Here is a 16,374-nt window from a genome sequence, read left to right as displayed (position 1 = left end):
GGGGTTCAAAATCAAATAAGTCCATGTCCATTCTTGTCAGTTTTGAGATCCAATGCAGACCAAGTTCAAATGGGCAGACTAAATCCAACTGGGGATTGTGTCTGAGTCTGAGCCAAGCCCCTAGAACCCTGAGTTTAAACCAAGTCCAAATGAAGCTTGGGGTAAAATTAAATTAATTCAATTTGATCTTGAATTTAGGTCAAGGTGCAGTCCAGAGAGGGTTCAGGTCAAGTCATGACCTTGTAAAAGTGGGCTTATAACTGAGTGAAGAGTCAAGCAGGTTTGAGTCTGAGTCCAAATGGGGGGTGAGTCTGATTTAGGAGTCCAAACAAGACCAAAGCCTGAGAGAGAAAAAGAGTAAACAGGGTGGAACTGAGTCGAGGCTAAAACCAAAAACAACCCACTCTGGGGTAATCTGAGGCAAGAACAAGTCCAGATGGAGTCCAAGTCAGGGTCGAGTCATGGTCGAGTCTAAATCAGGGTTGAGATCATGTCAAGTCTGAGTCCAAATATGGTCAGATCAAAGTCAAGATGGAGTCCAAACATGGGTCAAGCCTGAGTCTAAATAAGGTCAAGACAGAGACCCACCTGGGCTGAATCGTGCTCAAGACCCAGTCCGAAGCCTGACTGTTCATACCACTGTGATGTTATTTATGGCCGTGATGGACAGGGTTCATCCACAGTCCTTCCTTACTTATACTGAAATATCAAATAGATTGACCTCTGACGTGTGAAACAACCTGAAAAGGCCAAATCAGTCTGAACTGCTCACTGGTAGACCCTGGGGGGCCGAGGAAACCTTGTTTTACAGGATTAAAGTCCAGTTTGGCTAAAATAGTGAGGTAAAACCAGGAGGTTTGTTTACATCCTGTTAACTTGGGATTAAAATGTTCTCATGAAGATGGACAGAGCTAGAACACACAGAATTTCCCTCGAATCTAGATGGACACATCAGTTCAGACCAGGTAAAGGTCAGAGTCCCATTTCAGTCACAGCTTGAAGACCAAAGTCAGTGTTTCCCTGCACTGAGTCAGTGCGTGGTTTGTAGTTTGGATGTCATCACATCGCTGCTGCTGTTAGCATCTGATTCACGCTGATTACCGTGATAATCCTCCTCACCTCATCTGTCTGCTCCAACTGTCTGACGGGACTTTAAACTGGAGAGCAGGAACGGGCTGTTTACAGACAGCTGTTATCAGAGTGTCATGCTGATAAACATGCAAAGTTTGTCCTGAGGCTGGCGCTACAGGAAACATCATTAAAATCTGAAGGGCTCATCCTCTGGAGAGTGGGAAGGAGATCAGGGACTTTAATGAGGATCAGACTCTTAAAACAAAGATTCAGCTCTATAGTTTTTTTATGCATTTCTGAAGACGGCATGGACTGACACCCCCCTCTCTGGGCCCAAATTATGGGTAAACATCATTTAACTTGTATACTGAGCTTCCATAGGAATGCTCTCCCATTCTTTGACACATTTAACTGTGGATTACTGACTGGACCTCCCTCAGTTCTCCTCAGCGCCACTGGATATTGATAAGATGTTTACATGCAGCTCCAGATTAGTAATTATAACTATTATGAGAAGCATATCTTACAGTTGTAGCATAAAGATCAGAGCTGTACATGATCTGCACCTCAGTTACCAGATAAAAGATTTCATTAGCACTAGATAAAAATTAGAATTACATGAAAAAATGCTAATTTATGGCATGAGAGAATCTGTAAATCACAAGCAGTAGAGTTTATAACCATCACCACTGCTAAAAAAAGATCTCAAGTAGCATGACTGTGTAGCTATGAGGAAAAAAGTATCTGATGACATACTCATATCTCTACATGACAAAAAAAAATACCTCAAAGAGAACAGATCTGATAATTACAAGACAAAGATTTCATAATTATAATGTAATTTTATCATAATTTTGTGATTCTACAACAGAATTATGAAACAAATGTCAAATATAAAACAGTGCTTTTTTGTTTTTGTGTTTTCTTTGATGAATGAAACGTTCTTCTGTATTCAAGTTATTAGGTTTCATAAAGTCTATAGGAAAATGAGAGAAATCCCAGTGGACTTTGGTGCAGTCATTGTGTTTGACTCCACACTAAGTGTTTCTGCTGTTTACATGGATAAGTTTGCAGGTTGATCAGGATGTCACAGACAAGATCCTGGAGCCAGATCCTGAACACAAACCTGCTGCCATACAGACACAATAAACACTGACCGGGATGTTCTGGAAAGTCTGGAAACAGCCATCCAGCCAGACGTAGACGGTGGAGCTGATGCTGGTGGTCCGACCGTCGAAGGTGTTGGCAACTGCCAGAAAGTGGTACGGTCCGATGGTGAAGAACTCCCAGTCGTATGCTCCAGATGTGGACAGGGTCTGGTTCACCTCGAACAGCTGACGGCACAGAAGAAGGACAAGAGAAATCAGGAGAAGACAGAAAAATCAAGCAGCTGAGACAAGGGAGGAGGGGACAAAATAGAAGACAGGATGGGAGCAAAGAGTACATGAAACAAGAGACCAGGGTGTCATGAGAAAACAAAAAACAAGGACAAGAGAGAAAGTACAAGGCAGAAAAGGGCACGATGCAAGAACAGAGGGCAGGACAGGCCAAGAAAGATGTACAGTACAAGAACAAGAAAGACTGACATGGTTGAGGACAAGAGAGGGCGGGTTCAGGAGACAGGAAAGTACAGAACAGGACATAAAGTAAGGTGGTGATAATCAGACGGTTTTCACTTATCTGATTTGAAGGTCTCAGGACAGAGGGCATCGTTTGCTGTAAAGACTGTGAAGCCCCTAGAGATTTGTGACACTGGGCTAAATATGTAGAAATTGACTAGACTTGACAAGACAGGACTGCAGAGGACAGCATGCTGGACATGTCCTCTATGACCCAGGCTACAAGTACTTTGCCAAGTATTATCTAAAACAAGGAATTTGACTCCAGCCAAAAACTAGCAAGAAATACTCTGTTACAAGTAGAAGTCCTGCAATCAAAATGTTACTTAAGTAAAAGTACAAAAGTATTATCAGCAAAATATACTTTAAGCACCAAAAGTAAAAGTAGCTATTCAGCAGAATGGCACATTTTCAGATTAATTATTGAAAAATGATTGGATTATAATTACTGATGCACTGAGTGTTAATGTGGCCGCTGGTAAAGGTGGAGCTGACTTTAATCATTTCATGCTGTTTTACATTGCGGAGTACTTTATGAACTGATTATATTGTGCTATTAGTCTGCAAAGTAGCTAAAGGTGTCACATAAATGTAGTGCAGTATTTCCTTCTGAGATGTAGTGAAAAATAGAAATACTCCAACAAAGTACAAGTAACTCAAAAGTGTACTTAGGCACAGTTCCTTTCCAGCACTGAGGTTACCTGTGTGTTCGGGTTCCACCTGTAGATCACACTATGGATGTTGTGGTTGGAGTCTCTGGCTGAGGACACACAAGGACAACTCTGTCATTGTATGGATGCTGATTCAGCAGTTTTCCAATTATTTATTTCTTTATTTATTTATTATTATTATTCCGTATGTTTTTTGGCACTTAATACTTCAGCATACTTTCAGCTAGAAAAGCCATTCAGGTATCAAAATGTTCGGCTTTTTCAGGACATGTGTGGATGTATACAACTTTTTTGTAACTTTCATACTTTTTAAAATATTCAGCTTTATTCTGAAAATTTTTCCCCATTCAAAAGAATGGGGAAATTTTTACTTCTTCATACTTTCAGCTATTTCAGCTATTAAAATGTTCAGCTCTTCAAGGACATTCATAGTACTATTCAGAAGTTTTCAAAACTTCATACATTTTAAATATTTAGCTTTATTATGAAAATCTTGCCCCATTCAAATGAATGGGGAATTTTTTACTTCTGCATACTTTCAGCTATCAGAATGTTCAGCTCTTCAAGGTAATTCATGTTTCTCTTCAGAACTTTTCTAAACGTCATACTTTTGAAATATTTAGTTTTATTTTGAAAATCTTGCCCCATTCAAATGAATGGGAAACTTCTACTTCATCATACTTTCAGCTATTTCAGGTATCAAAATGTTCAGCTCTTCAAGGACATTCATACTACTATTCAGAAGTTTTCAAAACTAAATACTTTTGAAATATTTAGCTTTATTTTGAAAATCTTGCAATATAACAAAGAGTGAAAAATTTAAGGGGGTCTGAATACTTTCCGTACCCACTGTATTTAGCTTTATTTTGACAATCTTGCCCCATTCAAATGAATGGGAAAATTCCAACTTCAGCATACTTTCAGCTAGGAAAACCATTCAGGTGTCAAAATGTTCAGCATTTTCAGGGTGATCTTTCAGCAGTCAGCATCCATACGCATTTTCTTTAGAAAAATGCAATTTTCTAGTTTTAAACTGTGATACAACACCACAGATACACACCATAAACCTGTCCAAGTCTTATGTAATGTTTTCATGCTGAAGAAAACTTTAAAAAGTGATGATCCTCTGGCAGATTCTGCAGTTATAAGGAGTGTTGCCTTTCTGCCATTTCTAAGCAGGTTTTAATAATAAAAAATAATAATAAGCCGGAGACCCCTGAACCACAGTGGTTTGTCCACACAGCCATGTGTGCACATACATGTTTGGATGGAAAGAGAGATTAAACAGCATATGGTCAGGTGGTTTCAAACAGCATGGAGTGTGTGATCTGACCACAGTGCACCTGCATCAGCTGCTCTCTTTCACATCATAAACAATATTTCCTTGTTTCCAGCTCAGATCCCTGAGGGTGTTTTATCTTCACAGGAAACACACACACCACACGACATGAATGTCTGCTGAGAGCAAGTGGAGGTGTGTTTGATGTTTAAGGTTCAAGACAACTCTCAGGGTTTACCCACCAACAAGCAGCTCACTCTGCTGTTCAGGAAGATGATATCTGCACCATCTCAGCAGCTCAGGAAACCTCTGATTGATGCTTTAATACTGTTTTGACATAGTTTTGGTCTTTCTGTGATACAAAGCTGATGACATCCACAAACCATTCAGACTAAACGCAAACGCTATTTGATATCTAAACTGCATGGTCCTGACTGGGTTGGACTCACAGTGATGGACTGAAAACCAGCTCCCACCCAAAGAGTGTTTAAATTAAACTTGTCTGCTTCCTCTTTACCTCGCCAGTGATTGGCTACTACCAGGAAGCTGTGGTTGTAAATGTTGAAGGCCTCCCAGTCCTGAGCAGCGTAGGTCTCCAGTGTCTGGTAACGAAGGAAACGCCGCCGACGCCAATTCCACCGGTAGATGACAGACAGCTCAGGCTCCACCTCTCTGGAGTTGGCCACCACCAGGAAAATCTGCCGGAAACAACATAAAAACTGATATATGTAATTTATGCAACATCACAGTCACTTGACCCTCTGGGTATTGTCACACTTAATAAGACCGACATGGCTCAACATCCACCTACTTTTCACATACTTCAGTTGTTTTGGACTGGGTGTATTTCCTGGTTCAGACTTAGTTCTGGTGAAGGGGAGTCTGAACTAACTGATGTTTTATCCACTTGTTTTGAGCAGAAACAACACAACATATCAGCACCTTTTAAGTTATGATAAATTGGTTTCTTATGTCCACACCTAGCAGACACAGATCAACATGCTCCTCTATGCGCTGTGTGTCTGTGTCCCCCCGATGAGCCTCAGCCCAGTGCTCCCTCTCTGTTCACTCTGAGTTTGGTCTCCACCTCATCCTGAGGGGAACCTCTGGCTCTGAAGCTGCTAAATGCTCCACTGTGTTCCCTAGCTGGTCTCTGACTGGCTCTGTCTGCTGCTTGCTGCTGAGCAGGTCATGGACAGCGGCTGTTTGGAGCGTCTCCCCTGGAAACAGCCAAATCTTTTAAAATGATTGGCTGATGATTTTTTACAGGCATTCCCTATTCTCACTACTCTGTGACATCCATTAACCCTCTCCTCACCGTGCTGCAGCTGCACAAGTTGAAACTGGATTCATTCATTTATCATGCAGTCAGTGTCAGTTCACTGAAGGTGAAGTGGTTGTCATCATGCAGGTCATGCTTCCACATGCAAATTGAAAATGCATATTTAAATACATTTAAGTCTCCTGTGCACATATCCAGCTTCACAAAGATTGTTTCCCATTTTACTGTGGGACACCTGGACCTACACACAATCCAAACTGTAATGAACTGGAAAATAAGTCTGAACAAAAATACTTTGAGTTAAAAGACACGTCAGTTTCACTGTGTACGTCTCACATCTCTCATAAAATCATTCCTATGTCCTTGGACAACCCAGAAGTTGTTCCGGTCGACCAAGGACATAGGACATTCCAAGTCTCTCATATCGGCTCTAAGGAACAAAAAGCAAGGACTGGGGACGGTGCTGGAGGAGCCATGGCCAAGGATACATGAGGTTACATGACTCCTTCACAGAGGTTTTCTGTGAACCAACATGCCCCTTTATCAGAACTCAGTTGGTGACTGGACGCTTCAGATGAAGGGTCTGAGGAAAGGACACCTCATGTCATTAATAATGTGTTTCCTCGATACCTCTCTCCTTGCACATTTTCGTCACATCTTTTCCTCACACCTTATGTGGGCAGGGCTAAGACACAAGTGAGGGAAACGGTGGTGCTTGTAAGAGACATGAGACGTACCTTCTGCCCACTTATGCTGGAGGAGCAGCTAAAACAGGTGACAGCAATCATGGCCCAAACAGGAAGTGAAAAGGGCTGTTACCTGCAGAGCTGCATGTTAACACTTGTGTGTGTGTGTGTGTGTGTGTGTGTGTGTGTGTGTTGCTCTGTAGGAACGTCCTGTACTGTACAAACTAATCCAACACAATGTGAACACAAGAGTTCAAACACCTGAACTCTGTCTGTTCTCCTTTTCTTCTGGTTGCTGCAGGTGCTCTTTGGCCTTTTAAAGCCACTGCTTTCTCTGAGTGTGCTTACAGTGTGTACTGTTCACACTGAGCAGAGAGAAGCCTGAACGCCTCAGAGGCCACCGTCCAGGATCCACTCTGGACTGTGACGGGGATTTGGTACAGTGGCCACATTGGCCAAAAAACCTTTGCCCATATACAAACATAAAAAAATTAAGAACCATAAAAGGATTAGTGTATGAGCTGCTACTGATACTACAGTGTAAATATACTTAGAAATAAAGTAATGCTTTTAAATAATGGAAATACTAAAGTATTACTGTATATAACAACATAATTTATGATGCCTGATTGTATATAGGTAATTTGGTAAATGTAGAGCTTTACGCATTTAGATTAGATTAGATTAGATTAGATTCACCTTTAATGTCATTACCCATATACAAGTACAAGGCAACGAAATATAGTTTAGCATCTAACCAGAAGTACAATAACAGCAGAGCAGAGTGCACAGTATCTACAGTATGTACAGTCAGAGCTAATTTACCGATAGATATGTAGGGTAATGTACAATATACAACAGACTGTGGATCTAAATTACAACTAATGGATAAGGTATATTAATCTTATGGAACACTAGTGCAATGGGATGACATGGAATGAAATAGTGCAGAATAAGAAGATAATAAGTTACATGAGTGAACAGTTCAATAGATGTAAATAGTGCAAAGATAAAAATAAATATACAGTATCTGCATATGTACACTGTGCAAATTAATGAATTTATCCACTACCGGGTAGCGTAATCTATTTAATCTAGCAATAAGATTATATTTGTTGATTGTGTTTTGTATTATTAATATGAATCTGCAAATAAACTAGTAACCAAGTCATCCAGTAAAGGTATTTCCTTCTGAAATGTAGTGGAGTACAGTAAATGTATGAACTGACACAAATTAAAACATTAAAAAAAAGAACAAGTACATTGAAACTGTACTTATGGAAAGTACTTGAGTAAATGAACTTAGCAACTTTTGACTGCTGCTTTTCAGAACTGGTTACATTAGACTAAATTATTAAAATACAAGCTTGTTGTTAAACATTGAAACAGGTCACTCAGTTGTATTTTTTGAGTTGTGGTTGTACAGTAACATGCAGGGCTCTGAATAAGACAGCCTCAAACAGAATTCTGCTCATTTGTCCATCTTTCACATTATCATTTATTTTTATTCATTGACAAATGCAAATACGCCATCAGCTTTGTATCATTGTTTGTGTTTTCAAATATTACTTTATTTTCATACAGTTTTGTTTTAGGGTTTTTTTTTGCCTTTTTTGTGAAAAGCAGTTGTAAACCACCATTTATAGATTCGAGTGCATGATGACGCCAATTCGTGGAGCAGCTCTCACCTTGTCTTCGATGGTGAAATGTTTCCAGGCTCGAGCCTCCTGAGTGCTGATGTTCTGGTGGAGCCGGAACAACCCGTCTCTCCATTTGTAGATCCCTGAACCGGGCCGGGAGCCCCTGCCAGAGGAGACGCGTGGGTCAAAAATATAGAGACACCTGTAACTAAAATCATATTCTCTATACTCTTGGTGTTTTCTATGCAAACTTCTTAATGTGAAATTAGTGACTAAAGCTGAGAAATAAATGCAGTGAAGACCAGAATATGTCTCCCTTAGATGTAGTGGAGTAGAGGTATAAAGTGCAATGAAAAGGTAATACTCAGGTAAAGTACAGTACCTCACATCTGTACTTAGGTACAGTAGTTGAGTAAATGTAATCTGCACCAGTGATAACTATGGAGCCACAGAGGATACAGGACAGTCCATCATGTCCCCACAATCCCTAGTGTGGTCAAATAATCCAGTCCAGGTCTTAGGCGAGACCAGGCCGTTTTCTCCAGGTGTGTCAGTACCTGTTGGCTGCAGCCATAAACAAGCCTTCAGAGGGGATGGAGAAGACCTCCACGCTGAAGGTCTCTGAGCTGGTGTACAGGTCCTGGTAATCCTCCACATAATCCAGACGCTCCTTCTCTGCAGGAGACATTCAGGATTTCCCTTGTAGTTCAGGTATATCACACCGGGGTTTCTTAAATTCATTTTTATGTTAGTAATATTTTTATTAATATGATTTGATATACATTTTTCAATAAAATTAAAAGTGTGAAGTTGTGTTTTTTTTTTTCAAAAGAGGCTGCAGTTTTCATTAAAACATCCTTATATATTTATTTATTTTTTAACCATGATCTTTAAAATACTTTTTAAAGATCATGTACAGTTGGTGACAGATGAGAGGACAAACCACCACCCAGCGCCCAGCAGGGCCTCATCAGGGCCATGTCTCCAGAGCAGCGTCAGGTCTCCTCTGTCAGAGGAGGAAACCTCCTCCTTCTAAACCAGATCCCCTCACTGTGTCCAACCCACTGTGTCGTCCTCATGAAGCCATTCAGTGACTTAGAGCTGCAGCCAGCATGTTCTGGTTCCACCTTCTTTAATGTGAGGAGCTGATGCTTTTCTTTGTCAAAATCAGCTGAGTCTCTGTGGATCTGCTGGTTGGACACAACAAGATGTGTGGAGACGCCACCTTTGGCTCTGGAGAGTCACAGTGGGACTTTTTTCCCCAGTGTCTGACATTCTGGTGACAAACAATCAGATCATCAGAACAATGATCAGCTGATTGATCAGTGACCTGCTGGTTGGACTTCCACTCAGTCAGGAGTCTCCTCTCATCTGTCACCAGCTTTATCTACCATGTTTTTCTCTGATGTGGACACAAACAAGCTCAAATTAAAGGTCACAGTCAGCAGTTTAATTTCAAATCCACTGTGATTCTCTCTGACAGTAGAGAGTATGAGGAGGCGTTTAAAGGACCGTGGGACTCACTCTGCAGCAGCGTCTGCCATGCGAGTCCATCACAGATGAACAGGCCTTTTCTCTGGGCATTGAACCACAGCTGGCCTTGTTCTGGTCTCGAGCATGCAGGAGGATTTCCCAGAGTCACTCTGGCCTCAGCCTCTAAAAAAACAACATGACTTCACAAACTGTGTTTTTATGATGTGATGGAGGGTTAAGCCTGAACTAGAAACAAGAAACATGCTGTCAGAAGAGTCAGTGTAACTGCAGTTCTCATGAGGTACACACAGTACAGTAAAAAGTAGAATATGTGCCTCTGAAATGTGGTAAGAGCTAAAGAATAAAGTGGCATGAAAAGGAAAAACTAACACTGTGCAGTCAGAGTGACACATCATCAATCATCAACTGGATTTCTACAGTAACTGTATCTGTGTGTGGTTGACAGTTCTGACTTAATGAGGGGAGGTAGCAAGGGTTTTCATCACTTGTTCCACCACATGTCTCCAACAGGAGCAGTCAGAAAAAGGTGAGTCTGTTGTTAGCCCACACATCAGTCAACATCAGCTGGAGGGAGAGGGCAGAGAGGCTGCTAATGAGATAACCTGCCTCATGATAAAACCACTGATTTACCCCAAAGACACACAACTGTGTGACAACAACCCTTAACTGATGGCACCATCGGTAATGATATATTTTGTAGCACCTGGTGGGTCCAGTCAAACTCAGACAACTGAGTCTCATTTTCAGTAGTAGACGCAGTGTCCCCACTGACAGTACGAGAATGAGCAGCAAGCAGCTCCTGTGTGCAGTGTCCCCATGGAGGTCACTCATCACTGTGACATTGAAGAAACTTAACAATAGGAGGATTCTCAGGCAGGTGCTGCAGCCTCTCACACTGAATCAGAAAATCTACTTAGGCTGTGTCTACATCTGACACAGTTATTATTAGCCAGTGAAGTATGACTTCATATGTAATTAGCGTCAATCGAGCACCATCAAGTGAGGTAAAAGACTGCTAGAATGTGCATGTTTCTCACATCTCATGAATCAAGCACAGGCTCCATGAGAGGACAAACACCCGTCACTGTCAGAAAACCGATTAAGGCCTGAAGTCAAGTTCAGCTGCCTTCATAGTTCAGGGGGTGCAGCCTGCTGTGAGCAGACAGTCGAACACACCACAGGCTGCAGGTTTCATATAAATAATGACTCATAATGAGTCTGATCTGACTGAATTTGATCTGCTGCACTTTATTAACCGTCTGAGCCGCAGGCTGCTCAGAAACAAATCACTGTTTACTTTAAAATACGCTCAGAGATTTGTGGCAATCTCGTGATTGTTCTCCGTCGCCTCCAGAGTCAGATGATGGATTTCAGCTTAATCTCTGTCTCCAGTGCAAAACTCCACAGCAAATTTAGCCATATTTACCAAAAATGTAAAACTCTGAGATCCTGGTGGGGCTGCAAATTAATTCTCAAACTAGAATTATTAGTTTCTATCATTTGATAGCGAGGAAGCTACAGCTTCCAAGACAGCAAATGAGCCAGTCACCACTCCAGTTAGCCTATAAAAAAAAATAAGAGAGTCAATAAAGAATGTCAAGGAGTGAAGGAAAGTAAAGAGCAAAAATAAAGCACAATAAGAAATAGACAGCAAAAAAAGAAGGTGACGGAAAGGCGTTGTGCTAAGCTAAGCTAAATATGCTTGCAATGAGCTGAATTAATTCAAATACTTTTTAATAACTGGAGTACAAGGTTCACCAATATTAGCATTAGCTTGCTGGCTAATGCTGGTATAACAGCATGGGTATCTGCTTCTTGTGTTGTTTTTTTGGCTAAAAATAAACCTGCTAGCTTGATCGTTCCCTGTTAAGCTAGGTTAAGTGTCTGTTATTCATTCTGTTTTCAAAGACAGCAAAACTCCTATTCTAATTCTGTCATTTCTGTTCTCGCTTTTGCTTATTAAAAAAACACAACAGAAAATAAAACTTTTCATTATTTCATGTTGTGTTAATTTTGGCTTGTGTGATATTTCCAACCATATTCCAAATATATATTTATAAATCTCTTACATTTGATCTACATGGGAAGGCTTGGTGAAACACACTGTAGCTTCTGCCCTGACGGAGCTTGAAGCTTGTGCTAAGCTAGGCTAAGACATCCCGGACCTGTGTCTACATGTACACATCTGACACATCTCTGAGTGTACTCATGCAGGCAGAGCTATAGTATACTGTATATGCCTAAGTATTTAAAGTAAAAGCCCTGAGTGTGTCACACATGAGTGGACACAATAACACGAACACACCTGCATGGTGGTATTTTTAAAACGGTTGATAACCGAGGCAGGAAACAGCTCCACCAGCCTGTCGGTTACTCTGCAGCTCAGGTTACTGAGTCACTGACACCATCACAGCCTGGCGTTTACAGTTCAAACACTAACACACTACTGCTGGAGCAAGTCATTTGTTGCTTCACTTTAGCAGGTAGTACTGACACCGCACAGAAAAATACTGATCGATCTCTAATTGGATTTATTCTGAATGAAGATCAGAGATAATTAGTGGGTTTCCATCCAACTGAACGTGCACACTGTAACTGAGGTTTGAGAAAATCTGGCAGAAAAGGTAAAAAGTGAATGAATGGTTGTTTCCACCCACTATCATTATGTAAATGTTTCCTGCTTTTCAACTCAGGTTTTTAATTTACCAACTGAAACTACACATTCATTACACTAATGATGTGAGAGTCATACTGAATCTAAAACTGAGTTTCATGTCTGTGTGTTCAGATGCGACTGAATTATGACAACCAGACATCAGGTTAAACCCCGTGCTCCGGATAATCGGGTCTCAGCGTGCTCACATGGACTGCTACTGATTTTGGCCATAGTGAGGATATGAAATTTTCACAGATAAATCAGGTTCTGCATTTTCCTTTGATAGACTGTAGCCCGGTTTTCTCATCAGGTCATGGCCCTGATGACATTTGTAACACCCCTCTCCTCACCGTACGGGTAAACTGGTCCCTGCTGGTCTGCATGTAGAAGGGTGGACTTCAGGATCTGGGGGACGGACAGCTCAGCCAGACTGGGGTCAGAGATTGGGCACAGTCTGTGTGTGGCATCTGATCCAGGAAGTAGAACCAGCTGCCGCAGTAAACCCTGGCACAGATAGACCAGTGTGAACCAGCAGACTGGACGAACTGGGAGGTAAATATGATAAACAGTCAGAATCAGTCGGACCCTGAAGGTCTCATCTTATCCTGAATTCAGACTCACAGAGAAGCGTCCCCTCCACCTCCTCCTGCTGCCAATGAAGAACCTGGACCCTCTGGTGCTCAGAGTAGCAGGGAAGGACTGGACCTGTTTACTGGGAGGACCAGAAACAAGTTAATGCCACAGGTTGACCTCCTGCTGTGTCTACTGACATGACACACTGAAACAAATTCTGTCAAATACAGATTCTATAAACTGGTCTGAACTGGTCTAACGGGGACTCACAGCTCCAGAGGAAGTCCACAGTCGACAGTTAGAGTGGCGTATGGTCCAGTAACGGCCAGCACCACAGTGTGCCAGTGGTTATCATCTAATCCAATGTCCTTAAAGCTCAGTCGGCTCCGCCTAACAACACCAGGGGGCGTGACCAGAAAGTGGAGGTGGTTCTCAGAGACACGCAACCCGAGCAAGAGTGAATCAGATCCTTCCTCCACCACAGAGAGGATGTACTCATTTGTCTGGAAACAGAAAGAACAGCAGGTTGGACCTAACCTGATTGAGCTGGGCCAAACCAGGCCAGACTAGACCAGGTTCAAATTCAATCAATCAAATCTTATTTGTATAGCACCAAATCCCAACAAAAGTAATCTCAGGACACTTTACAAAGTAAGGTCTAGACCTTACTATTATCACTATTATTACAGAGGGAAAATCCAACAAATCGCCTTGAGCAAACATTTGGCGACAGTAGGGAGGAAAAACTCCCTGTTTCTGTTCATGTCTACTGATTCACCTTTGGTCTCAGTCTTGCTATCTTCATGGTGGCAACCAATGAGAACTCAGCAGGAGAGTATTCAAAGATCTGGGAAGCAGGGAAACTCAGTGCTGTCGCTGCAGCGCCGGCCAATCGGAGGCCTCTGGACCCTCTAGACTGAACAATCTGCACCTGATTGGTCAGATGACTGATCATATGTTTATCTGGTCTGCAGTCATTCATTGGTTCATACATTCATCGCTTCATTTTTTCATCCACCGCCCCTCCCTCCTTCATCCACCTGTGTCCTACCTGTGTGGGTGGGGCTTGTCCTGGGTGTGGCAGGGCTCTGGTCAGCAAGTCAAGAGGCAGCAGTTCTGAGGAGGAAACAAATACTTCAAATACACACTGTGTACACAGCAACAGCACATCACGCTTCAACCGGTATCAACTAGAGGTCTTCACGAGTCCAGACCTGACCCTGGACCTGAATCGGGCTGATAAACTTCAATGTTGACAGAGATGGGTAATGTCTCTGCAGCAAGTGTCAAAACCCTCACTGTCACAGACACGATATGAAATAAAGTGAGTACCGGCTGAGTAAGTCACTGCAGATGTTGTACAATGGCTGGCTTCTAGCAGGACATTTCCTTACACCACGACTGATGCGAGTGTCAGCAGGCAGTCCTCTGGTTGGCTGACTGTTAACCCTTATCAGGCCTCAGATGTAAATGAGCTGCAGACCAGATCTCTAACACATTAACACTTCAGTTTATTTTTACCACATTATTGCCTCAAAGGCCTTTCCGTTCTGTGGCTTCAGTGGTGATCTGACAGTAAACGTGTGTCAGCTTTTGGCAGCTCTGATTCCTGCAGTAACAGTAATATGAAGTGCAAAGTTTGCGTTTTCAGCCCATCAGGCAGTTCATACTCAAACCAGCTTCAGTAGTAACACACAAAGAAAAGGTGCATTACTATTGCAATAAATGGTTAAAACTTCTATATGAGTGTTCGGAATCTGTGGAAAGATAATACAGTGACAGCTTGAATGGGTGTTGAATCTTGTGAGCACAGAACTGTAAGAACAACTAGAGCAGCAGCAGGATGTTCGTTCCTGCTAATCAAAACAATGTTTTGCTGTGTTTTTACAGCAGTGAAAGAACATGACCTGGCTACTGCAGCATCAGGAATGAGTAACACTGTATTCAAAATGTAGACAACCTGAGACCAAATGTAGACAGAGGCAGAAAAGAGACATAAGAAGGGAATCGGACGGAGTTTAAATCTTTGTTTCTTAACTGACAGCAACAGGTGGATGTTAGTTTTTATCTGGAATTCCCCTTTAAGCTCATCTGAGGCTCCGTCTGTGTGTTTTGTTGCTGCAGTGGGATCATTGCAAAATGAATTGAAGATGAATGGAGGGAGGGGACGACATGCACAGAAACACATCTCGCATTTCAAAGACTCAAAAAAAAAAAAAACAACAAAGCACAAAGCAGCAGAGAGACGTCTGGAACACATGAATCACACCGGCCAGGTCACAGAGAGCACTGAGGAGTGTAAAGTTAGCTAACACTGGAGAAAAGATGAGAACTACAAAGTCACAGATGTCCTTGTTAGCTTCAATGCAAACTGCTGCTACTGTTTCCACACCTGTACAACAATCAGACAGACCTGAAGATGGAGTTGTTACTTTTAATTGAGTTAGGCTAACAGTTCCCCATGCTCCCAGTGTCTGTGCTAAGCTAGGCCAAGTAAAATGTTTATTTTCAATTTTGTTTCCCAAGCCTGCAAAGCTCCTTTTCCAAATTTGACATTTTTATTTCTTCCTTGTTTGTATACAAAAGTTCACCTCAGGGAATAAAACTTGAAACATTTCTATCGAACAGTTTTTTTTTGTTTTTTTTTTTGGCTGAACTCCATTGCCTGTATATACATAAAGATGGACGATGAGACGGCTCCCGGAAGTGATGCCACCATGAGTCGCCCTCTGATCTCTGATGGCTGGTCGCAGCATAGGTCATAAACCCCGCCCCCTCCATGTTAGTGGATGGGCCATGAGTCAAACTAAAACTCAAAATACAAATCAGTTATTTTTCCAGAGGTGATTTCTATAATTTTATTTAGGTATCATCATGCTGATGTCATTTGATGATATAAAAAGGGGTGGCAGGAAGTGGTGACACATCATCCATTTACAGTATTCTATATTATTGTGTGGTATCTGCAAATCATATTTCAAATTTAGATGTTTAGTTTGGGATGTCACCTAGGATCCTCTGCAACTTCTACAACTGCATCATTGAGAGCATCTTGATCAGCTGCATCACTGTCTGTTATGGCAGCAGACTGCAGAGAAGATCACCAGGACTCCACTGCCCTCTCTGCAGAGCATGTACCACCGCAGGGTGCGTAGGAAAGCTGCCTCCATCCTCAAAGATCCCACCCACCCCCAGCACGGACTGTTCACTTCTCTGCCCTCTGGCTGGAGGATCAGAAGTGTGAAATGCAGGACCACTAGACTGAAAAACTCTTTCTTTCCCTCTGCCATTAGACTCCTAAACAGCTGAGGAGTTTATTACCAGGAAATATGTGATGTACTATTTACATTCTGTTTGCACATGCATAATTGCACATTGGCTGTTGACTGCTGCACATGCTGCT

At 42.0% G+C, this 16,374-nt stretch overlaps 1 protein-coding gene across 1 annotated transcript in view; it reads right to left on the bottom strand.

The window, feature by feature from the left end:
• LOC109970423 (thrombospondin-type laminin G domain and EAR repeat-containing protein) overlaps positions 1-16,374 on the bottom strand; it is a 24,973-nt gene that overhangs the window by 7,412 nt on the left and 1,187 nt on the right. Inside the window, exons 3-13 of the mRNA XM_020617969.1 lie at positions 14,023-14,087; positions 13,750-13,902; positions 13,242-13,474; positions 13,020-13,110; positions 12,749-12,902; positions 9,773-9,904; positions 8,806-8,923; positions 8,297-8,411; positions 5,158-5,338; positions 3,392-3,450; positions 2,229-2,405 (exon numbers count right to left, since the gene is read on the bottom strand). Of these exons, the coding sequence (XP_020473625.1) occupies positions 2,229-2,405; positions 3,392-3,450; positions 5,158-5,338; positions 8,297-8,411; positions 8,806-8,923; positions 9,773-9,904; positions 12,749-12,902; positions 13,020-13,110; positions 13,242-13,474; positions 13,750-13,902; positions 14,023-14,087 (1,478 nt within the window). The remainder of the gene's footprint in view (positions 1-2,228; positions 2,406-3,391; positions 3,451-5,157; positions 5,339-8,296; positions 8,412-8,805; positions 8,924-9,772; positions 9,905-12,748; positions 12,903-13,019; positions 13,111-13,241; positions 13,475-13,749; positions 13,903-14,022; positions 14,088-16,374) is intronic.

This window comes from Monopterus albus, unplaced genomic scaffold (genome assembly GCF_001952655.1).
Source record: "Monopterus albus unplaced genomic scaffold, M_albus_1.0 scaffold198.1, whole genome shotgun sequence".
In the NCBI taxonomy this organism is placed as follows: Eukaryota; Metazoa; Chordata; class Actinopteri; order Synbranchiformes; family Synbranchidae; genus Monopterus; species Monopterus albus.
Note: the sequence above shows the minus strand (reverse complement) of the source record. Positions and strands in the feature narration are given on the sequence as shown.